Below are 23,005 nucleotides of genomic sequence, written 5' to 3' on the forward strand. Positions count from 1 at the left end.
TCGATGACGAGGCGACTTACTCCCCACATTCCATGGAGGTAAACGCTGCACAAGTTTTGCACCTGATAATAACCTGTCTGAAATGCTGTCAATCCTTTCAATAATGTACGTGTAATATTTTATCTAGGGTGTGTGGCACTGCAACAACCAATTCTATCAACGCCAGTCATACATAGACCTCGTGCATCTCTTGACTCTCTTTCACGTTTTAGTATCATCACTGGATAAACAGCCAGTGATACTGGCTCGCCCTGTCTACATTGCATGTCGACTTGCCCTGTTGCTGTAAGTGCCAGAATTGCTTCCGGACTTGCCTTCCCTATTACCGCTGGACTGATCAGACTCCTCCGAAATATGACCCTCATACCCATTATTATTATTATCATTACCACCGTTCTCTTCTTCCTCTTCTTCCTCTTCTTCGTCCGTACTCGTGCCATTATTCGGGCTATCTTTCCCTTCATCAAGTATGCTAGGCCGTTTCTTTCTTTCAAAGTCTTGAGCGTGCGCCGTGGCTAACATGGTGCCTACCCGAGCCAATGTTCCACTGGGAGGAGTACCTCCTTCGCGTTGAGAATAGCGTCGGCGCCTAAGTGAGCTCGTGGACTCATCTCCGCCATCACCACTCTCAAGATCAGGCATTTGTGAGGCAGCACCGCTCGACACCGCGGTTCCGCCTGTTGGTATGCGTCCAAGGGCATGTGGAAGCGAACCTCTTGACTCTCTGCCCTTGTATGAGGTAGACGCGCCGGGTATGGAAGATATGGCTTCTTCATCGGATACGGTCATTGATATGTCATATGGAAGCGGGACATCCCTTGAAGCTCGGAACCTGCCGACGTTCGTGCAATGTTCGTTCTCGACACGGAAGATAGTCCACATTCCACGACGACATACCTCAGAGAGCGCAACGGCAAAACTCAGAACAGCCGAATGTTGTATGTCATGTATGAATATGGCGTATAGGATCCAATTGAAGCGTAGTATAGGGTCGATTACCATTGCGACATAGTATACCCATCGGCGTCGGAAACCAAGAAAATCGCGTAAGTATGGGTTTTTTGAGTAGGGATTGCACAAACTCCAGTCCATGGCTAAATCCCAAACGGATGCATATATGGCGTTGAGGCAGGCAAAAGTAATAAATATACCGCGCAAGGTGGTTGACTTGTCGATACGGTATAAGCTGAGGGTTAGGTAGTAAAGTATAGAGAAAGAGTATTTCCCGAAGTTGACGAGATGGGGAAACGCATTGCGAGTGTCATAGTAACGGCGAAGGCACTGAAACCCACGCCATATGGACGGGATTGTAGTCACAAAGCCGAATACGCGGGAGTGTGAAGAATTGCACATGGGCGGATTATCCCATTTATTTGCGTATAAACAAAAGAAGAGTGCAATATTCTAGACATATTCTGTTAGCTGGACTGATTCCTTTTCCTTGTAAGAGAAAATGTCTTACTTACCCCCATGGCATAGGTCTGGGAGCAGTACATGTCTCCTAGGAAAAAGTCTCTAAATTCCACAGGGTAAAGACCTGCAAGGAGCAACCGCCACTGTAGCATTGTTAGCCATGGACCATAAAGTGAGAAAATATAGAACTTACATGCGAGTATGCCCACCAAAGCCTGCTTCGGTAGTAAAGAATTCGCGCGGGTAGAAATAATGTAACGACGGTTAAGCCAATTAAGACCACAGGCCAGTATATATAAAACGAGTTTATCCAGCGGAAGTTTAGCCACATGCATAGCCCCAAGAGAAGGCTAAACAGGCATGGTAGCTAAATAACTACACGTTAGCAAGGTAACTAGAGCTGAAGCATGACCACTAGGATCGCCTACCTCTGAAAGTTGGCGCCAGTCTAAAACGTGGCGGGTGTCATATTCAAAAACGAAAATATAGTTGATTTTGGACAGAGTCCAAATTCTACAGTCCAAACAAAAGAGAAAGAAATGAACAAGGATAAGGAAGTATCCGCCGTATATCTAGAGAAAATAAATGTTAGAAAGGTCTCCCATCGTAGAGGTATCTGTTTGCTGTACCTGAAGAAGATAACTGGTTTCTGTCTTGACGTCTATTTCATCGCTGAACAAGTGACCAATTGCATAGGCAAGGCCCTGCGCACCAAATACGAGTCCCCCGGCTAGCATTAGCCCATTTCGGAACGAATTTGGGGAGTAGTCCGTTGGAATTCCTGCTTTGCCACGCAGTTTATGAGTGGCAGCTTTGCGGTTCCCTCGTTCAAAATGACGGGCATACAAATCTTCAACTGCAACTAAGTGATTCTCAACAATGTCACTCTGTACAAACCATGCCTTATTGACCTTTTCAGTCATATACCTCCCAGTGGGGCGGGCGTATGCAACCTTGTCATACTTTTTATTCATCTTTCGAAATGCTTTTCTGTTTAAATCAGCATATGATTTAAGCAGTTCTAAGCCGCGATAGAATTCTAAAAGGGCAAGCTTTAGTTTCCTCTTTGCAGAGGTATAAGGTACACTTTGGTATTCTTTGCGGGTGACAAAATCTCTCTGCTCATCCGGCATTGCCCGTGGTACTGGGCCGCTAGGTGTTGATAATTGTGCCATTGCCTTGGTTGTCTTCCCGATATGGGAGCCTCTACCTCGGGCCAAAGGTCTAGTCCAGGTGGCAGCGGTCTGGCCCGCAGGGCCTTTGATGCCATTCGTGGCCTCTTCAGATTCAGATTTTGATTGGTTTTTCTTCAACCTGATTTCTTCAAGTCGTAAGTCCCGCATGACATGTAGCTGATCCCTGAGTAATTGCAGCCTCTTAGTCGATTCATCCTCTTTTAACTTATAAAAGGTTTCGATCTTTGACAGCTCTTTGTCCATGAAAGCGAAAAACTCGGCCTCCTTAGTTTTCAGTTCTGCAAGAGCCTGCTCTCGTGCGGGTGCCTGGGTTTTAGAATTCTCATATTCTGGGCTAGATGAGAACATTCGGTGGATAAACGAAGGTCTTGGGCCAGGGGTGCCAATTGTAGGTCGCCGATCTCTTATTTGCTTGCGTAATGATCCGCGCCCGGATTGTGTATTTTGTCCAGGGCGAAGGTTCTTTTGCCTGTTTGTATAGGGTGCCAAAAGCCCGTCATTGTGTAGAGTAGATGATTCATTCCGGGGCGTGAAATAGTTGTCCTCTGGATCAATTGCGGGATCAGGAAGCTGAAGTGAGGAAGGAGCTAAAGAGGGAGAAACTGTGTGGCTCGGTCGTGGTGGCACAATGCTTCCATATCCTTCAGTCTGGTCGAATCGAGATGCTGGAGTTCGAAGCGGTGACCGTTCCGGTGCGGCTTGGTTCGCCCAATCACCTGCATGACGCTGCGTTACACTGCTGAGTCCAGGTATCTCATTAGGCGTCAAGGGAAATTGGATCGAGTCACGGCGTGTAGCGCTAATTTGGCTGAACCTCCGCCGCCCAGGAGTCCACGATGCCTGTTCGACATGTCGAAGAGCTCTTGCGATGGCTTTGACCTTCTTCTTCCCACCCTATAGATCATCCCAACTCTACAAGTCAGCTCGGGGATCTGCATTGTGTGGCATTGCTTGACCTTCAAACTTGCCTTGTAGTTCAAATACTTCGCCCGCCATTCAGGAACCAGTTCCCGTTCAAGGTCCCTACAGATGGGCGCTGGTCAGCTTACTGCTCTGTCGAAGGTAACCAGGAGCCAAGTATCTCTCCTTAGTGTGGGACTTACTTTGCAAACTTCATCCTCTGGCGTGTACCTGGGTAAATTCATCGCCAACTGCTGCTGAAGAGACTGTAAAATGAACAATTCTTGCAATAAATCACTGTCGCGAGATGCTCCAGGTCTGCCTCGGCGGTGTCTTTTGATATATAAGTCTTTCCATCTTTGCGCCTCGACCACAAAAGTACAAACCGGCTTCGGCAAAGACCCACGTGTCTGCTGACTCATCAAAGGTAAAAAAGAAGCAATTTCAGCCTCTTTCGACGGCGTCTTTTCTTTTTTGCTTTCGCTCGCTGTGACAGCAAGTCGACGGACAGCGAAACAGATGCCAGAAGAGAGGTATGAAACGAGCGACGAGCTGAAGAAAAGGAATGATGCTGTGACGGCGACTACAACACAGGCGGGATGGATGCGGATAAGTTGACTCTGTGGCTGCTGTTTGGCCGGCGGGAAGGATGCGGGAGCAAGCAGACGAAACCCCCTAGCTGGGATGATTGGTCCTACGAACAAACGCCTTGTCCTCCTTGTGCGGAAGAGGAGAAAGCGCACAATGTGGCTCGCGGGATGCCCTGGGAGGGACGAAGGGAAACAAACCTTATCCTCTTGTTGATGCTGAAAGGATCTTCGTGGAATCATCCTCTGCAGCCAGCAATTGGACAGACATTTGTTTGCCACGAAAAGAGCCCCCGTATCTTGTTCCTGGACCACTGTTTTCCGTACAACGACAGCTGTCTATTTGCCAGAAGCTCATGAGTCGTGTGACCGCTCACGCTCCAATCAAAGCCCAGACCCTCTAATCTGCAGCTAACACTGTCCTTGCAGCCACCACGCGAAGAGCTCTTGTTATTCCTTCTCGAAACGTGTAACTAATTCACTAACTCGCGATAACTAGTTATCGTGCAAAGGCCCATGTCGTTCCTTTTCTCACACCGTTATTTCGATGCCGGCATCCCGAGGACACGCCAACGTCCGCCATACTTGTTCCACAACTGACGACCCTCTGCAGTTATCGACTTATAACGCTTTTAGCTAAATACGAGGTGCCACTTCCCTGTCACATCTACTATCGATGCCCTCTGTACAACGCGACAGTGTCATTTATTAGCCTTGGCAGTCAGTTGTTGATATCAAATTCGCATCCGGCAGAACATGATCATGAGGTGGAAGTCAAACGAGCCAGGTCAGTCTCTATTTACAACCTCTTGTCTGCAAATTAACATGAACATGCCAAAAAAAACTATACAATACGAATAAACAATCGAATGGGATTTAACTCCCGACAAACGGATATCTCTGTGCGTATCTAAATTCGGCCAGAAAATTGTATACAGAGAAAAGTGCATGTCAAACAGAGTCATGAATAATCAAACTGACAAATCGATGGCATATCTCTCATAATCGAAATGCTCCAACGTCTGAATTGTCTCCCCCCAGTCATTAGGCATCTCTCCAGGTTGCCAGTCATTTCCTGTCTGGAAGTCTCCAGTGCTAGTAATGAGAGCGTCTTTTTGCTGGTCATGATACTCAGCAAGGAGATCCGGGTGAGGCACCCAAACAACTCTCATTCCAGCCCGTCTAGCGGCCTCGACTCCAATCAAACTATCCTCAAAGACCAAACATTCGCTGGGTAATATGACCCTCTCGCCGAAACTCACTGCCGAGTTCAGTGCCTGTAACGCGACCAAGTATATATCAGGAGCTGGCTTTCCCCGCCCCTTCGGTATCCGTGAATCGTCTCCCAAAATTCGATGTTCAGTTGGGAAGAGATCGATCAATCGCTTTGTTTCTGGTCTTGAGGTCTTGACTTCGTAGCTTTGTCGTTTCGCACCAGTTGCTAATGCCAGCTTTATTCTCTGGCCGGATGCTGCACTATGCGCACGACTAAGGTTGTATACAAGCTGCTCTGCACCCGGCATTGGCATACAATTTGAGAAATATAGTTGCATTTGTTTAGCCGATTCGAGGGCCCATTCCTCGCGAGATATGGGCAGTTTGGCCCAGTCATGGAACATATCACTATTTGTTGAACCGGGGACACCCATTAGTCTGTCTCGAATTGATCTAGTAAAGGGTGGTCTTCCGTGTTTTTCGAGGAGTTGATTTATAGACGAGGTTATTTTGTCCTCCGAGTTAATCAGTAGTCCGTCCATATCAAATATGCAAGCTCGTATTGAGGGGCAAGGGCACCCCATGGTTGCTATAACAGTCTGCTGTGGGCAGGCTCTATATCAGGACTGCCTATAGTCTTGAAGACGATGATGACCAAAGGTTTCGAGAACAGATGTAAGTGTAAAAGCGAGCCTTCATTAAAGGCTTAGTTGCTCAGATGTCACCCACCGATATACAAAATGGCTGAATTGCTTGGATAGAGTAAGTTTTAGGCCTTAAAGGATAAGAGGTGTTAGGGTTGGGTTAGGGAGCAGTTATTCTATATAAGAAAGAGTAGTAAGGTGAGACAAAGCGAGATATAAGACGCGAGTAAACAAGATATAGACGTACCTTACTAAGGGATACGTAGATGAAACAGAGAGTAATACTCTGGGTCTACTCTTGTGTGGTTAGGCAGGTGGATACAGTGGCATTGAGGAATTGGGCAGCATTAGTTATAGCACGAGTTTATATCTAAACTATATTATACGGTACGGCCCGTGGCATCTCCAATTCTATAAAACTATTTAGTAGTAAAATCTCTATTCATTAGTAGGACGAAAAATTTCTGCTGAAAAGTATCCCTGCTCATCACTCGACTCAATGCTGCAAAACGTCTTCAAACCAATCCAGGACCACTTGATTCGCCAAAACACTTGCACCGACAGAACAATGTTCGCCGGCTCCATCAGCGGTGCTGAACTCGTGATAAGTAGCAAGTTTGCTACCAATCCTGTCGGCCAGTACTTTTGCCTGGCCAGGGAAAAATTGATCGTTCTGCGCATCACCCACAAAAACCGGCGCAGTAATGTTCTGTGCAAAGCCATCCATATTGTATTTTTGGGTCTGTGAGAGCCATTCGAAGGGTGATTCGGTGTTAAACGACCACAAACCTTGCTGAACAGCCCATTTGGTGAACGTGTCAGTTGACGGTTCTGCTAGACCCTTTCCCAAGATGGAATCGAAAAGTTTTGCGTTCTCAGGCCCAGATTTGAATAGTTCCTTCAACTTTGGTGGGAAAGGCTTCAGATTGGATTCGCCGAAGTCATAAATGCCATCCAAAGCAATGACAGCAGCGATACGGTGCTCAACCGCTGCAGCGCGAGGTGCAAGAAACCCGCCGAATGAAAGGCCCATGAGACCAATAGCATTGGCTCGGACTTCAGGGCGGGTGATGGCATAGTCAACCACGGGAGTAACAACCTTCTCCCACTGAGGAATGAAACCGAGCTTCTGTTCTCGGCGAACAGTGGGCTGGCCGGGCCCTTCGTAAGTGATAACGTTGATTCCTCGGTCAAGGGCTGCCTTGCCCAGAACATGATACATTTCCTCCTGTGCGCCATCGAAGCCATTTCCCATTATGATTGTCGGTCGTGGGCCAGGCAAGCCACAGTCGAAAAATATAATTGGTATTGTGAAGTTTGAGTTGGGGTCGTCACCCTTGGCATGCAGAGTTACCCTCTGCCCTGGGACAGGGAGTAAGGAAATTGCTGCATTGAATGCTTCCAAGTGTTTATCCCAAAGAGAATAAACTCGGGAGTCGGTCCAGTTTCCCCGCAAAAAGAAGTCCGCAGAACGATAATAGGTTGCTGCCTTGAAGAAGGTATTGCGGGCGGAGATTGGATGGTCGGTAATGTTTATGGCTTTGGCCTGCTGATGAACGCGAGTGGCAAGTTTATTGAATGCAGTGTAATAACTTTCGAAGTCTCCGGGTTTGATTTCACTGGCCGCAAGGAGAACTTCATTGACGTCGGAACCTTCATATGGCACCAGGGATAGATCACGCAGCAATTCGTAGTGAAATGGCTTGTCCGAGCTGAGCTGAATTGCTGAAATTGACGTGTTATCTCTCTTCTCAATGCGCAAGGGAGAAGCCTACCCCGAAAAATATTAGAAGCTAGGAATAATAGATACATCACACCCTCAGGAAACTTACCGAGCAAAGGCTAACCACGCCAATTAGGGATGCAAGGTGCGACAACTTCATTGTTGTGAGGGGATATAGCTGGGTATATTATGTTTAAGCTGTTCTATTGTAGCTGGACTATGTATTTTCGAGAAATGGTATACATCCAGAGGAGTCGACCTCGAATTTTATAGACATCTTGAATGAGATATGCGTCATGGCTTCGGTGTCCTGAATTGGAATCAGTTGCGAGATAGCTATAGTCCGGTAACCAAAGATGAGTATAGTTCAGCCCTGGTTCCATTATATAGCCTCAATAGAAGGGAGGATTTTTGGCAGGATCCAGCAGGATGGATGGCGGGCGCAGTAGTTGCGTCCCAAAGAAGTAAGAGTCGCGAGCCCAATGTTTTGCGTTCATTATATAATCCAACCTTAACTTTATTCCGGAAGATGCTAAGCTCCGTGACGGTCTAACTTATTTCGGCTAGACCACGGGCAGAGCCGCGAGGGAATTAGTAATCGATCCTTCAAGCTCGTTTAACCAAAAGCGGAACGAAGGACCGCCATTTGTTGAGATGAGCAGGCAGATGCATTCAGCATGACGGAGGTACCCCCAATCATCTCGTTTATAAACGAGCAGCAGCGTCAGCAGCAGGCCTCTGGGCGCCGGAAGGGGGTGAAGCAGTTTCACAGAAAGTCCCGGGTCGGTTGCCAGAGATGCCGGACAAAGAGAATCAAGGTGAGTGCAACAGCATATATAAGGACTACCAGGGTCAATTGTCCCTGGAGGTACTCCGTACAGGGTGTATTTACAATCAGTTACTAATGACTAGAAAGTGTGATGAAACCAAGCCGGTATGCCGCAACTGCGAGCGTGTTGAGGAACCCTGTATCTATGACCGCCTTCCTAAAGATGAATCTATGGAAGCGGGTGAGCCGGCAGAAACGAAAGACCGGCGGATCCTGGAGCTCAAATTGATGCATCTTTATATCACCGAAACTGGGCCGACAATTGCGTTCGATCCGGAGACGTCTTATGAGGTCTTCGTCGATGCTCTCCCGCGCATGGCCTTCCAGTCGGATGGACTGCTGTACAGTATCTATGCCGTCACCAGTCTTCATCAAGCAAGAAAACTACCATCCACTATTTCTGAATCCTCTATGCTGGAGCATCACCATCGTTATCTACAGCTTGCATTCAAGCACCATCATAAAGAGCTTATATCCTTTTCAAAGGAGAAGGCCGATGTGATCATGCTTACCACTCATCTTATGCGTCTTGTAGCCTTCGTGATGCTCTCAGAACGGATTCTGGAGCCTTATGCGCCTCCCATAGAGTGGCTTCGCATAACTAGCAGCAATGCGAAGTTCTTTCAAACCGCCATGGAAGCTATTGGGGATGATCCCTCCACCTGCACAGCCAAGCTAATCAGATCAACCCCACTAACATTGGACGAGGATAGTGCCCAGCACGACTTTCCTGATCCTCGACCAAGCTTTGAGCATATCTTGACTGCTCGAAGCAAGGATCCTGATGACAACGATGACCCGGCTTTCTGGGATGATGGTGTCAGGGTTGCCTACGAGGGAGCAATGGGATATCTCGGCAGTATATTCCGGATACTTCACAACTACGATGGACCCCCCGGCCCGATACGACGGCGAATTGTTGTTTTCCCCTTTATCGTGGATCCTCGCTTCATCGATCTTGTAGCAGAGGGTCGTCCACGGGCCCTTGTTATCCTGGCTCACTTTTTTGCGCTGATTGTGTTCTTGGATACCTATTGGTTTGTCGGCAACACTGGGGCTCGGGAAGTCCGGGCGATAGCTGCGCATCTTCCACCCTTCTGGCAAGGTCTAATGGGGTTCCCCCTTTATATCGTCGAGAATGGGTTCACTTGCAAACGATAGAGGATACTCCCTTATCCCTCTATATCCAGTTGAGTATCTCGCTTTTCAGGATATGGGCTGAGCCGTGCGATGATTACTTGACCTATCGTTTGCTAGATAAAGTATATATGGAACATACCCCCCGAGTACATATTTAGACTGTTAAAAGTGATAGCGGATTGGCTTTGTAAATAAATATTGAACCCTCAATTTAAACTCAACTCATAAAGCTTAGCTGACTAGTTAGTGAGTTAACTAACTTAACTACGGACCACTTGTGACATCAGCCTTCGATCGTTTGATGCAGAAAAATAAATACTTTCAACTCCTCGTTCTCTGCACCGCTTGGATATTCATGTCTTAAACGTCAATTTCTACCCGCAGCTATTCATTAAAGCGATTAAATATGCCTGCTATCCCTAAAGAAAGCGACTTCCCATCTTCTGTATCCGTCACCGTCACCCCACCGGACTCACCGCGATCAACAAATGTTCTCATCATCCTACATGGACTAGGCGATACGCCTGCGCCTTTCACTAGCTTTGCATCGGCTCTCCATCTACCCGAGACAAGCTGTGTAGTTGTCCAGGGCCCTGTTCCACTGCCGTTCGACCTTCCCGGTTTTCACTGGGGTGACGACATTGTTTTTGAAGCGGACTCATTAGATCAAGATCCTGGCTTTACTAGAGCTACCCGCATGATAGCCGCAGATATCATACGGTCAACATTGATAGACAAGCTCGGGTACAAGGCTCGCGAGATATTACTTTTCGGGTTTGCACAGGGGGCGAGTGTTGCGCTGAGCGCAGCGTTGGAATTCCATCTATCAGAAACTGGCCGGGGAGAGCTTGGTGGTACCGTTGCAATCGGCGGAGTGTTGCCTCTTTCAGCTATCAAGGAAAGAGGAAGCAGGCAAAATAAATCGCCTAGTCCAGTGCTAGTCTTGGGTGGTCATGGTGCGCAGAGCGCTGTGACGGATGTAGGTGTTCGTCGAACAAAGGAGGAGTTTGAATACGTGGACGTGGTCCGCTGGAGAAGCAAGAAGGAAGATACTATGCCTCGAAATAGGGACGAAATGATGCCCATCATGCAGTTCTTCGCTAGACGGCTACGTAGCACCAGCGGGGTGCCTGAAGGAAGCGTGGAGCTTACTTAGACATCAGAGGGTAATGCCTATTAAAAACAAATCCATATAGTAAAGGGGGTATAATTACAGAAGAACAAAAAACCCTTTTTTATCTATAATACATCTGATAAGGCATTTCTGACCCTCTTTATGCTTTCCTTAACTTCTGTTTCTGTAGGCGGCATCGCTGGTCTGTTTCCGTCACGTATTACCATTCTCATGGAATCTTCCGTATGCCTCAACGCTTTTCGGCCTTCTTCACGGATGTCTGTTTCCCAGGTCCTGCGGGCTAAGTCCCACTTTTTCTGTTGTCTCCAAACTGAGTAAATTAAACCCACTGCAGCAAAGGTTCCAGCCTCGCTAAGGGAAGTAGTAGTAGTGGAGATATATGTCAGAGCGGATAGTGCTGAAGTCAACCCAGTAGTTGACAAGCTGAACATGACTAGATTCTGTGCGAGAGAATGTAGTGGCATGATAGTGGATGCTGTGAGCTTGTTTCGGCTTTCTGTTATTTGTGTCCGCCATGGAGTGAACACAGGAGCGCTGCGTGGAGATTCGGGTGATGCATCTTCCGTAGTCGAAGTGCATATTTCTTTACCAACAGAAGAATCGTCTTCCAACAATCGGGCTTGCTGGAATCGTCCACCAATCCATAGAGCCTCCTTCTCAGCCTGCGTGAGCCACTGTTTTTGCAGCAGGCTGGAACATATCATGGGAACATCATCAACTCTCCAGAACAATTTCCACCACACTAAACTTTGCCAGCTCTTGCATCTAAAAGCTTCGTCTAACGAAGTCCGAAGCTCTTCATGAGCCCTTTCCGCCCATCCCGAGATCATGGCATTCAATGATTCTCGTGTCTCTTCGGGAACAGACCTCGCTTGCACATCGGCCAATGTTTTCTTTTCGTGCTGCTTGATTTTTGAATCTGCCTGATTCAACACGGAATCGAGCAGATGCCGGATGTCAGGGGACACAACTTGATCCGTGGGAGCCGCCGCGAGCCAGTCGATAATTGGTTGAATCCTGCTTCCGTCCCATCCTTCCTGGTAAGCCGTTGCATTTTGGGCTGACTCACGGAACTTATCCAACGCCACTTCAGCACGGTCAATATCAATAAATGAGACGTCTCCATTGCCGTTCTCTGGAGCCTTGTTCAACGGTGCCTGGAACACTGCCTTTACTGGGCCGAGTTCACCTGTATCTGTCCTCCCAGTTAATTTGGCAAACGTAAACAGGCCATCGATCCCGTCACCGCATATTATTGATCGATGTACTGGGTATTGGATATGTGTGGCAGGGCTCCCGTCTGTGGATGGAATGGATATTGTTGCAATCTGTAAGGAGTTCGCAATTGGCTCTTTTAACGAGATGATATTTGTACCTAATGGTGACATTAGGATTTCTAGGTTTGCTTTCCGAAGCAGGTTGGATGGTATCGAGACCGTCGGCAGAAGGCTGTTTCCTGGAGATACTTCATATTTATCTCCGTATCTATATTAAGCCATTGCTAAGAATTAGCCCCCTCTCATGCCTAGCAGACAAGCAAAGTACTGACCTTATAAGGAAACTGCCAGAGTCATAGTTAACACGAGAGTCAAGCTGGTCCTCCCATGCTTCTTTTGGACCCAGCGGGTCAGCAAGTAGTAGCCGTACAAGCCTTGCGGAAGTCTGGGTACCACCCAAACCGAACACTGCGAAAGTAACGTTTAATAAGTGTAAAGAAGAGAAACGAGCAAAGTCGATGGAACATCCTCACGCACCTGCAATCCGTATTAATGGGTTCTCCGTCTCAATGCCTCTTTGCGCCAATTCTAATCTGCCCAAATCCGCATGGTTACCAGGAGTATTTTTAAGCTCCTCTAAAGCTTTATATAGCTCCTGGAACCTCTCAGGAATATTTTTGGTAGCACTGACAATCGATGAACCCGAAAGAGTCGAGGCGGAGCGCTTGATCGTTGATCTGGCCGTGGGAGCTGGCCCACTACTGGAGGAGAGCTGGCGTATCTGCGAGCATGACGGGCAAAAAAATAGCCGCCTGGCTAGGAGCGGCGTCCTCTGGATGAGGGAGACATGATATTTCCCGGGCATTGGGGTTGGTGCGCAGGTGAGCTGCGGGTTGTCAGTGATGTCTCTCGCTATCTTCTTCGCAAAGTTGTCGATGCCGCAAAAACAAGCTTGTGTCTGTTCGATACAGGGACGGTAATATATTAGATGACTAAGCCATTTTACGCACCATAATCAAGCTCCTTGGCGGCCATTCTGTGATACATTGGGTAAATACGCTGTATAGCAAATACCATCCCGGACCCTAGGGTATAAAGTACTAAAAAGGGTGTAAATTGTAGCTATAAGGGGAATAACTATCATACAAATACAATGGTGATCGATAGTTTTTATATCCATAGACGATGGAGCCTAAACCTTACTATACTGCTATCACTGACAACTTGTTTGCGAAAAGAATGGGCCGCCTGATTCCAGTACTGCTAAGCCTTGTAGCTATCAGAGCAAAAGAAACTGCAAAATCAAGCCAGCCGTTTATTCCTCGTTGCAAGCAAATATTATTATTGATATTTTCTCTCTTCCTTTTTATTCCCATTTCCTCCCCAGTACAATACGTCAAGGGCCAGGAAAGTGATTGACGGCAGGCACCAGGAGGCCAGGCCGGTTGTCGTTAAGGGGAAACGGAATTTATCAATTCCTTTTTGTTCGTGAAAAACGTATTCAAGATTCATACAGGATATGCAGCTTTTGCATTTCTCCTAGTGGAATTAAGGTCTTGGTATCATCACCGGGGAGTCATTCAATCAATTCAAAAAAAACAGTTAAAATAAAAGAGCAAAAGCATTCAGAGATTTGTCGAGTTCTGGGCAGGGGATACGTTAAGCTGGGAGTCATAATGATGGGACGAATGTTAAGGGATGGGTGGATGGGATAAAAATAGGGCATCAAGATGACGGTTCTCGCTTTCGGGGTCGACCAGATCCAGATGACCTAGGCGAAAGATATTAGCTTGGGCGGACAAGTGTTGAATGGGAGAAACAAAGCGGTGCAACTTACATGCTGATTCTTCGGGCTACGTTTGTCAGATGCGTGTCGTTAGCCGCCTCTTGGGCAGCACGTTCCAGCGCTTGTCGTCGATCCTCTTCGGCACGCTTAGTGACTTCTTCATGGGTCGGCGGTAGTCGTTCGTTCTGCAAATCGACCTTTCGAGCGTCCTCAAAGTTGTGGATAGCTTGTTTGATACCTTCGGCGCCAAGCATGAGCGTTCCTGCTGGCAAACGTCCGCCAGTAGCAGTTTTAAGCTCAGTAACCCGCTCGGACTCTTCTCGGAGAACCTGGAATACACGGGATAGACGACCGATAGCAAGGATTTTGTTTTTGATGGCACGTCGTTTGAACTCGGTACTTTCGGGGTCGGTTGATGGAAGAGTTGGCGAGGGTGGAGCTTCGGATGCTGACAGGGGAGTCTCTTCCTCGAGTTCTTCCTTAGAGCAAGTGTTGAGAATGGCAATGAGCATATCCGTAATTTTCTCTCCAACGAACGGTAGTGACCAGGTAAAGACGTCCATGAAGTTGGGGAGCCAGTAAGGATGTGGTGAGCAGTTAAATTGGCGGATGTTCATGACGTTGTTTTCATACTTGAGGACCGCAGCCTTGTTGTTGTAGACATCAAGGTAATTGGGAGCGCTAAAGATGGTCATAACACTTGGGAATCCGGTCGTTCGGGTCTTGCGGTACATTCTGTACCCGGCATCTTGAGCCTCGTGGGCTCGAATGATGGATAGAAGGTTGTTCTTCTCTAGGAATGCGCAAGCAGCATGATAGGAGAAGAAATATGAACATCCTCGGACATTGTTGTGGATGAAGTGTTCACCCGTTTTCTCTTGACCAAAGTCTTCCAGAGGGTCGGCCCAAAGAATATCGCACATCAGCCCATAGGTTGGTGGCTCCCGGAAACGGTCAATCTATAGCAATTGTGAGCATTCGTAGAAGGGATTAATACATGAAACACCTACTGTTTTCAAATCCTCCAATGTATGCAGCTCAGGACTCAAGCCACCGTGGATACAGAGGAACTGTTTGTTCATAATTGCAGCCAGAGGCAAGGCGCAGAATGAATCTGTGCAGGCATCGTAGACTCTCTCGGAGTACTTGTGTTTGCACTCCAGCTTGAAGGTAAAGTAATCTGTGAGATGGCGACATTCGTGATTTCCACGTAGCAACCAAAGACTGTTGGGGTACCAAATTTTTAGAGTCCATAGGTACAGAACACACTATGGGAATTATCAGTAAAGTCTCTCAAACTGTCACATCCATCATTTCACTAACCTCAATACTAAAATAGCCTCGGTCAACGTAGTCTCCAAGGAAGAGATATCGTGTCTCCGAAGGGTCTCCTCCCACCTCGAACAGCTTCATCAAATCATAGTATTGTCCGTGAACATCACCACACACTGTAATGGGAGCATCCATCTCGAGCAAGTTTGGCTCTGACCTGAGGATTGACGCTCCAGTATTGATGATCCATAGTGCCTGCTCCTCCGTGAGACGACCTTCACGGAAGAAGTGCTGCTTGAGGAACTTCAGGTCGGGCTTGGTGGGATCTTCGCTGGACCAAAATTGTTCGTTCGAAGGTGTGTTGAAAGCCGGGGCTTGCACCTCTGTGATTGAGCCATCAGCCAAATGCGCAATGCAATATACTCCCTAAATGTCTGTGTGCAGATAGAAATGGAGAGAGGGGGGGCTTGTCAACTAACCCTTGCAGACACGCTCCTGTGTGGATACCTGCGTGCCATCTTCCATAGTATGGAGGGTGAAGTCAATCTCAGGGACAGGCTTCTTCTCCGTGACCGCTTGCACCAGTTTCCCTTCCATGCTTGCTGCTTGTTTGGCGGGTTGAATGGTGGCGCAGCCCGAGTTCTCAGTGGCCTGGGAGGGGTACGGTACGATATGCCTGTCAATCTCAACCGTGACACGGGGTTAGCGAGGGGGCGCAGCTCTTCGATGGGCTTCTCGGCGATACTAGAGCTCGAGCATAGGCGGTCGAGATCGTGAAGAGTCGTAGCTAATGTCCGCAGCCAGGTTGGGGTCGCGTGTTCGATGATAGTTAGTAGGGCTGACGACGAAAGTAGAGATAGACGGCGAGCGTGGGTGGCTTTTCGAGTTCAGATAGTTGGGCACTAGTGAAGACCAGGGTCGCTTGGCTAGGGGGCAGCGAGGCGTCCGATCGAGCGAGCTGGTCGTTGATGTGCAAAGCTGCAGGCCGTGATGTAGATATCCAGGAGCAGTCGCTGGTTGTCTCTCGAAAGTTTTGACGTTGGGAGAGTCGCTCGCTAACTAAGGTGGATGCGGCTTTCGCGGCTCTCCTATTTGCTGCAACCTTCCATCTCCCGCCCGCATTCACAAGCAACCGGGACAGCACCACCACCATCAACGTCATCGCAGTCAGGAGCAAGAACAGGATCCTGAACGACAGAAAATAAAAGGGCTAGGCATGATGTTTGATTCAGAGAGTGAGTGGTATTGCGGTTTTAAGCCTTGTGGACGCTGCTAACGGTAGACCAGAACCCCATCCCATACTGGCCCAGATTCCGCTGACGGTCTCGCCGTTCATTTCTCTGCCTACGGCGACTACTCTGCCATATACATACAAGTCGATTCCTTCATCTCTACCACCCTCTGTCACGGCCGACGCCAGCGGCTCAGAGAAACCAAAGTATGTTGTTTCGTCGAGTGGCCATGCCGCTCACCCGGCCGATATCCTCGCAACATGCCAGGCGTTGGCGGACCACATGAAAAAGCGACAGTCAGAGGGAGAGGCCGCAATCAAGGAGTGGGAGGAGTCCATCAAGCAACGAGATTTAGCTGAAAAGCGTCGAGTTGCTCCCGGATGGCTAGACCGGGAGGAAAAGCTTCTACAACCCACCCATGCGTCGGGACAGGCATCAACCGAAGCACATCAGAGTCTGCTTGACCGGCCGGTTGCTGATCAGACGAATAAAGACACTTCTCCGGCAATAGAACCGAGAAGCGAGGGGGTTGAACTCGACCGTGCATTCGGCGGACTGGGACTAAAATGATACTATCTCTACGGCAACAACGAGAGGCATGATTATTGGCATTTTCCAGATGTTAACCAGGCTATCTAATGGATCTCAGGTAGAGGAGGTCTAGTTCCACCTCATCAAATGAGCTCTTCTTTGCTCAAAAGGCAGATGACCTGGTTTTGCGACGAGAACCCTCACTTCCCCCAGTCTCGCTCTAAGATATCTGCTTAACGGAGCCTCATGGAAACTCTGGTTTATCATCCTATTCATCACCTTCGCCTTGGTTTTCAGCAACCACCCATGCTTTGTCATTCCAACTTCAGATGTCAATAGTACTTGGTATTTGTGAAGTCGATGGTTGTCTTCCCAACAACTTTGCCCTGTGACGTGGTTTCAAACTTCAACACACCGTCCTGAGCTCCGAATATGACCTTCACCGAGAGTTCAACTTTGTATGAAAGCATTCCGCCAATTAATTTTTTCTGAAAAAGGTTGAAGTCGACGTCTGCGATATCTACGCTGATTGTGCCGACCTTTTTGATACCTACAGGATAAAACGGGTTAGACGATTGGGGGTCCTAAGTCATGCGGAAGAAGGTATCCATACTTGTATGCTCAACCCGTTCGGGTGCATCCTTCAAATCACACGAAAAAAGCACAAACTTTTTTATCACCGAACTTCCAGAATAATGCGTTTTGGTGTAATTAACGGTGTTAGTATGGTTTTCGGTGTACCTTTGTCCCTGCGCCTTATCAGTCAATGCCATTCGCCAATTTTCCGTCTTGCAGTTGTTGCCGATCTACCTTGGAAATCATCCATTTCATGATCCCGCGCACCATTTTGCCCCCAGTGAACTTGTCGATGTAAGCGTCTTTTTCACGGTCGATACCTCTCCGAAAGGAAATGCTCCATTCAAACCCATAATGACGGCGGCATCTCTTTGTTGTTGCTTGAAGGCCCAAGAGGCCTCGAAGTGCCGCTCCCTTGACTATTGCGGATTGCCTGAAAGCTTGTTAGCTTTTTTTGGGTTGATTAAGAAGGAGTGATACACTTACGGGTTATCTGGAACAGTGATTGTGATGCCGAAGAACGCTTTCTTCATACTCTCTCTGAGATACTCAGAATCGCCAAACCCGCCAACGAGGATTATTCGCTTGTCCATATTAGCATGAATACAACCAGAAAACTGGGGGAAAGTGAAGGTGTTTTCATACATTGATTTCACCATCATCCGCATCCTCTGCATCATCTATTTGTTTACGAACCAGCCCAATGATTTGACTCACGACCGGGTCAAACAGCTGTCGAATATCGTTGCTGAGTAGACAATCAGGTCACCTACTGCCGTTCATCTCTGGATTGTCTGCTTACCTTGAAAGCAAGACAAGACGTTCTTCGGCGTCAAAATATTCGGACTTCACTGTGCTGGCTATCATATTAAGCGGCAACTCATGAATTCTGTCCTCTTCTATGTTAAAACCGAAGTCCTTCTTGATTATTTCGAATTTTCTCATGAACTCGCTTCCTGGACCTTTCTTCTTAGCAGGAAGCATATCAAAAGCCTTCCCAAAGCGTTGGGACATAAGTTGGTACAAATTTCTGTCTATAGCCGTCGACCCACATTTGCCGCCTACCGTTAGGGTGAGCAACCGATTTCACCGCTACTATAATGGCATCCAGTACTCACCAATTCCCGTGCAAAGTTCTTCAAAAGACAGAACTGGATCAACTTCGTTGATTAAGTAGGTCGTGATATCCTTTCGTAGACTGTGAGATAATACCCCATGTCCTCGGTAGGGTTTCACTTACCACTGTACCGCCGCCACAGTCACATACCAAAACCCCATCGCCAGGCTAGCGGGAAGTTAGCCAACGTCAAAACATATACACACTTGATACCAACCTTAACGGAAGCTCCAAGGCCATCTGTGGCTGTTTTCTTCAAAGCTGCAATAGCTGCGGCTTCAGATTCCGTGATCATGAACATTTGGTCACTGGGACGTTCTATATTGTAGGCAAATCCTGCTCGTTGAGCTGCAACTTTTGTTTGTGCTTTTGCTTGGTCAGACCAGATTGCTGGTACTGTGAACCAATATTCAATCGGGGTTATCCGGAGCATCTCCTTCGTGACCTGCTTTTCAATCATCTTAAACACATGGTCACGAACCTCTGTAAGAAAGTCTGCGACAACATCCACTACGGCTTTGCCATGAGGGAGTTTCAGAATGCCCGTCTTGGAGGCATTTTCAAGACTCGTATCGTCGAACGCCCCAAGGACTGTATTTTGATCCAAGAGCAGCTTCGTCCAAGAGTAGGCTACCGTTCCAGGCTCAACTTGAAACCCCCAGCGAATGGTATTGATCCGTGTATTTTCAAACGGGTACGCAATACGCGAAGGTGCCTTGAAGACCGTTTCTGTATCCCTCGACGGGCCTGGCCAAGTACTAACAACGATGATATCCTTTATATCACTGCTTGTGGTACTTACGTAGCTGGCCCCTTATCACCTCTCAGCTTGCTTCTCCAACTAGCATATGCGGGCTTCTCACCTGTAAATGTGGTTCCATAGTCAATACCGACTATAATCTTGTGTGATGGTATCAGGAGGTTTGGCTCTTGGCGAATTTGATGGCTTTGAAGCTTTTTTGCCTTTCCTGAATTCGAGGACTTTGCTTTGGCTGACTTGGGAGCCATCGTCAAGGCAATTATTTTGCAGGCTGTTATCACTTGCTACATCCTATAAACGCTGCAAGATTTCTGCCGAAGAGTTGAGATGTAGAGGAGAAAAACAAAATTAAAAACAAACAAACAAACAAAGGGAAACTTCCTAATCATTGTTTCTTTGTGTTTCCAGGAAGCTCGCTTAACTGCTGAAATGTGTGCATTACCGGAAATCGCCTGCCAGGTGATCTAGGTAGCAATTCTTCAGCTACATCACTGCGTTTACTCTCCACGAGGCTACACTCGGCGACAACCCAGGTTTCGATGATAAAATCACAAGTTATACCTGCGAGATGAATACCTCCATGCGTGAAGGAGCTAGCGGACCAGCAGATATTGACATGGTGAGCTCCTCTCATGTATGTTAACATGCCTGGTTTTTGGGTTAACTGTCCCAATATCTACCGAGACCCGAGCTTGCTAATGTTTTCTAAATAGAACTTCAAAAATGAGAGCAGTGATGAGTTTGAGTTAGAGGCTGTGTCATTATTGAGCACTAACTATCCAGTGGAAGATCCTACTACTGGCCCTGCCAGCTCGGTGAGTCTATTGGCAGGATAACCCTCGGTTCCATTACTTACTTGTTTACAGTCCGGGCTTCCCAATGATTCAGGGGCTGTCGATGCCATATCCAAACCTGAAGACCATCAACAAGCCAATTCTGATGAAACACATACCATAGAGTCACTAAGATCACGGGTGCGTGTATTAGAAACTCGTCTGAGGAACCAACAACTCGAATCCCACCAGGAGATTGATTATCGTCAGGAATTACTGTCAAAGCTCAGTGACGAAGTCAATTTTCACAAATGGCGCGCTAGTGGTCTTCGTGATAACCTCTATGCCGCAGAGCATTCATTAACTCATTTGGCCGATGAGATTGAAGGCCACAAGGGTTATATTAAACAGTTGGAACAGAAGATAAAATTCCTTACACATGACTTACGTATTACACGATGTGGTTATGAAGAGTTACAGAATAACCTTCGCGTTGCCCAGGAAGGCACTCTTCTCTCAGTTAAGAGAGCCTCGTGGGTCCCTAAAGATGATGGGGCGGTTCGAAATGAATTCTCAAAGCTTGAAGAAAAGCTGAAAGCATGGGCAAAAAAAAACGCAGTTCCGGATATAAATGCTCTGCGGCCCCTTTCGAATGAAGAGAAGGTGGAAATAACGGACTATCTTGAGAAGTACATCTTCCAACTCAATTTTGATGCTTTACTGAATAAAATGTCGCCGCCTTTGATGAAACGATTTCCCGTTCTTATCACCCATTCTATGCTGGCTAAGTATATCTTCGAAGAAATCTTCGACAACCCATTTTTTGCACTCCAGCATCTCGATACAAACTCGAAGGCTGTCCGTGGTAATGCCATGTTTGGGCTGTATAAAACTATGATAAATGGTCAGCAACAACATGCCTACCACATTTTTGAGATGCAAGGGAAAACTAACCTTGTTATAGTTCTTCCATCTGATGCACATATATGGCGCTCCCAGATGTTGCGTCTTTTGTCAACGGCTCCTGATAGCCCATCTGGGGTGCCATTGCTGTCGGCACAAGTATTCGAAAAATTCAGTACAAAAATGGCTAAAAATTTCCTTGCGGGACCCATACGTCCACTTTTAAAGGCAAATGAAGCTCCAGAACAGCAACGCAATTGCCTGCTTCAAGATCTGTGCCACATTTTTTACACCGCTGCAAAGCTATCCACATCATTATGGTGTCAGAGAACCAACATTGACTGCCGCCGCACCACTCTACGGAAAATGAAGCTTTTTTATCACAAGAACCCATTGAGTACTGCTCACCGTCTCCACCACCTCGATGAGGATGATGACAAATTTGATGGTAAGGCGATATTAGCTATTATCCAGCCCGCGGTGGTAGCATATGGAAATGAAGATGCAGAGAACTATGGCAAGGGGAAGGTTTGGTCGCCCGCAATTGTTCTTGTCGATGAGGGAAACTAGGGATCGTTTACTCCGTACCTGTAGTTAACTTACATACCTTGGCTGTTCTCAGATTTGCTAGTAAAGTTGTGGAAACGATGGCTATCGCATGCGTATCCTGTTGAAATCCTTTCCAATCACTTCAGTTATGTGCAGCCAATGCCCTGAATCATCTCTTCTTCCTCCAGTCCTCCGTATCTAGGTACCATAACTAGTAGGTGCTATTGGGCCTGCATTTTACTGTAGCCAAGGGATGACGTTGAAACAAAGTTTGATCTTATCATTTTCACTTTCGCTCCACCAAGCTCCCCTCAACGCCGCCTCATACGCCTCCATTACCCTCCAAAACAAACGAAAGGCACTGTCTGAGTTGGACATTGAAGCAAGCTAGCTGCTGATACCGAAGCTTCAACTAGTTACCATAATGGAAGTCTTTCATGAAGCCCCAAATACCTCCTCGTTCGTACCTCTCGCGGAGCATCAGTCGCGAACTCCTGCCTCGTTCTACTCCGGACCACCTATTTTACACCACTTCAGTGAGAGATGCAAAGTGGTTATTCTGGAGCATGACTTATTAGCTTCCCCTGCTCTGAATAGTCTGCGGTGGACGACGTCAGAGGGCTCATCGAATGGCACAGCACAGGGAGAACGCGGTGTTACTGCAGGTACAACAGTCGATGAGGCAGCAAAGGATACCAAAGAGCTATCTCTCCCGGGTGTCAGTGTCTGGGTCACTTCTGAGTATGTTTCTCGCTCCCTCGTGCGTGAGATATTATACTGACATCTAGCAGAAAGCTATTGTTATTTTCCACGGAGACGTCCAGCGGTGTCGCAATTCCGTATCCGATAATATCTCTACATGCGATCCAACGGCTTCCCCTGCCGAGTTCCTCCGATAATGATACTGTGCAGGGCCTTTACATGCAATTGGCCATCACAAGTGGAGGAGATGAGAATATGGATGAGGATGTAGACGAAGATAGCATTTCGCTCACCATCATTCCTCTGTCGGGCCCCGCTACCCAACCTACCGACCAGGAAACGTCAGCTGAAGAAGAAGATAAAAAGACCCAGTCCCAAATTGAGGCTCTCTTTGAGGCAGTATCTGCCTGTTCCAATCTCCACCCTGACCCTGTCGACCAGGACGACGAAGATAGATACGAAGATGCGGATGAAGGTGAGGAATTCCATCAACAGCTCCAAGGTAGTGCGTTGTTCCAAAATGGTCTGATTTTCCCTGGAAACAACACAGGTGGCCTACCTCCAGCCCTACCTGGAAGCGGTGGCTGGATTACCGCAGAGAACGCCCACGAGTATTTTGATGAAGATGGAAACTGGAAGGGTGGAGAGGAAGCCCCCTTGGGTGCAGGAGCAGGTACTGTAAGGCCGCGTGAAGATGACGATGAAGGAATGAATGAGGCTGGTGCCTCAAACAACGAGAACGGAACGTCTGGGGATGAAACGAAGTGGCGAAGGACCGAGTGATTCAGTATTGCCCTACCTCTTA

At 47.6% G+C, this 23,005-nt stretch overlaps 12 protein-coding genes across 12 annotated transcripts; 5 read left to right on the top strand and 7 right to left on the bottom strand.

Moving 5' to 3' along the window:
* Positions 1 to 255: 255 nt before the first annotated feature.
* Positions 256 to 1,565, bottom strand: TRV_07779 (uncharacterized protein; the record flags this gene model as incomplete). Its single annotated transcript, XM_003018158.1, has 2 exons — positions 256 to 1,404; positions 1,467 to 1,565. The coding sequence occupies 2 exons, from the start codon at positions 1,563 to 1,565 to the stop codon at positions 256 to 258; spliced, it is 1,248 nt and encodes a 415-aa protein (XP_003018204.1).
* A 420-nt stretch (positions 1,566 to 1,985) lies between these two features.
* Positions 1,986 to 4,339, bottom strand: TRV_07780 (signal transduction protein Syg1, putative; the record flags this gene model as incomplete). The annotated part of the gene is made up of 2 exons (XM_003018159.1): positions 1,986 to 3,503; positions 3,659 to 4,339. The coding sequence occupies 2 exons, from the start codon at positions 4,337 to 4,339 to the stop codon at positions 1,986 to 1,988; spliced, it is 2,199 nt and encodes a 732-aa protein (XP_003018205.1).
* Positions 4,340 to 5,067: 728 nt separating this feature from the next.
* On the bottom strand, positions 5,068 to 5,853 carry TRV_07781 (uncharacterized protein; the record flags this gene model as incomplete). The annotated part of the gene is made up of 1 exon (XM_003018160.1): positions 5,068 to 5,853. One exon carries the CDS (start codon positions 5,851 to 5,853, stop codon positions 5,068 to 5,070), a length of 786 nt encoding a protein of 261 aa, XP_003018206.1.
* Positions 5,854 to 6,451: 598 nt separating this feature from the next.
* TRV_07782 (alpha/beta hydrolase, putative) lies at positions 6,452 to 7,838 on the bottom strand (the record flags this gene model as incomplete). The annotated part of the gene is made up of 2 exons (XM_003018161.1): positions 6,452 to 7,726; positions 7,788 to 7,838. The coding sequence occupies 2 exons, from the start codon at positions 7,836 to 7,838 to the stop codon at positions 6,452 to 6,454; spliced, it is 1,326 nt and encodes a 441-aa protein (XP_003018207.1).
* A 744-nt stretch (positions 7,839 to 8,582) lies between these two features.
* Positions 8,583 to 9,668, top strand: TRV_07783 (C6 transcription factor, putative; the record flags this gene model as incomplete). Its single annotated transcript, XM_003018162.1, has 1 exon — positions 8,583 to 9,668. The coding sequence occupies one exon, from the start codon at positions 8,583 to 8,585 to the stop codon at positions 9,666 to 9,668; it is 1,086 nt and encodes a 361-aa protein (XP_003018208.1).
* Positions 9,669 to 10,053: 385 nt separating this feature from the next.
* On the top strand, positions 10,054 to 10,803 carry TRV_07784 (uncharacterized protein; the record flags this gene model as incomplete). The annotated part of the gene is made up of 1 exon (XM_003018163.1): positions 10,054 to 10,803. The coding sequence occupies one exon, from the start codon at positions 10,054 to 10,056 to the stop codon at positions 10,801 to 10,803; it is 750 nt and encodes a 249-aa protein (XP_003018209.1).
* Positions 10,804 to 10,886: 83 nt separating this feature from the next.
* TRV_07785 (uncharacterized protein) lies at positions 10,887 to 13,034 on the bottom strand (the record flags this gene model as incomplete). The annotated part of the gene is made up of 4 exons (XM_003018164.1): positions 10,887 to 12,267; positions 12,332 to 12,467; positions 12,537 to 12,950; positions 13,010 to 13,034. 4 exons carry the CDS (start codon positions 13,032 to 13,034, stop codon positions 10,887 to 10,889), a joined length of 1,956 nt encoding a protein of 651 aa, XP_003018210.1.
* Positions 13,035 to 13,832: 798 nt separating this feature from the next.
* Positions 13,833 to 15,654, bottom strand: TRV_07786 (uncharacterized protein; the record flags this gene model as incomplete). The annotated part of the gene is made up of 4 exons (XM_003018165.1): positions 13,833 to 14,744; positions 14,796 to 15,053; positions 15,109 to 15,440; positions 15,537 to 15,654. The coding sequence occupies 4 exons, from the start codon at positions 15,652 to 15,654 to the stop codon at positions 13,833 to 13,835; spliced, it is 1,620 nt and encodes a 539-aa protein (XP_003018211.1).
* Positions 15,655 to 16,276: 622 nt separating this feature from the next.
* Positions 16,277 to 16,859, top strand: TRV_07787 (uncharacterized protein; the record flags this gene model as incomplete). The annotated part of the gene is made up of 2 exons (XM_003018166.1): positions 16,277 to 16,292; positions 16,345 to 16,859. The coding sequence occupies 2 exons, from the start codon at positions 16,277 to 16,279 to the stop codon at positions 16,857 to 16,859; spliced, it is 531 nt and encodes a 176-aa protein (XP_003018212.1).
* A 293-nt stretch (positions 16,860 to 17,152) lies between these two features.
* Positions 17,153 to 19,521, bottom strand: TRV_07788 (HSP70 family protein; the record flags this gene model as incomplete). Its single annotated transcript, XM_003018167.1, has 9 exons — positions 17,153 to 17,370; positions 17,434 to 17,626; positions 17,664 to 17,829; positions 17,883 to 18,013; positions 18,042 to 18,144; positions 18,199 to 18,430; positions 18,515 to 18,594; positions 18,720 to 19,271; positions 19,316 to 19,521. The coding sequence occupies 9 exons, from the start codon at positions 19,519 to 19,521 to the stop codon at positions 17,153 to 17,155; spliced, it is 1,881 nt and encodes a 626-aa protein (XP_003018213.1).
* A 320-nt stretch (positions 19,522 to 19,841) lies between these two features.
* Positions 19,842 to 21,519, top strand: TRV_07789 (uncharacterized protein; the record flags this gene model as incomplete). The annotated part of the gene is made up of 3 exons (XM_003018168.1): positions 19,842 to 19,907; positions 19,987 to 20,088; positions 20,140 to 21,519. 3 exons carry the CDS (start codon positions 19,842 to 19,844, stop codon positions 21,517 to 21,519), a joined length of 1,548 nt encoding a protein of 515 aa, XP_003018214.1.
* A 403-nt stretch (positions 21,520 to 21,922) lies between these two features.
* Positions 21,923 to 22,983, top strand: TRV_07790 (uncharacterized protein; the record flags this gene model as incomplete). The annotated part of the gene is made up of 2 exons (XM_003018169.1): positions 21,923 to 22,258; positions 22,411 to 22,983. 2 exons carry the CDS (start codon positions 21,923 to 21,925, stop codon positions 22,981 to 22,983), a joined length of 909 nt encoding a protein of 302 aa, XP_003018215.1.
* Between the last annotated feature and the right edge of the window lie 22 nt (positions 22,984 to 23,005).

Source organism: Trichophyton verrucosum (genome assembly GCF_000151505.1).
Source record: "Trichophyton verrucosum HKI 0517 chromosome Unknown contig01154_1.f1.exp, whole genome shotgun sequence".
Lineage (NCBI taxonomy): Eukaryota > Fungi > Ascomycota > Eurotiomycetes > Onygenales > Arthrodermataceae > Trichophyton > Trichophyton verrucosum.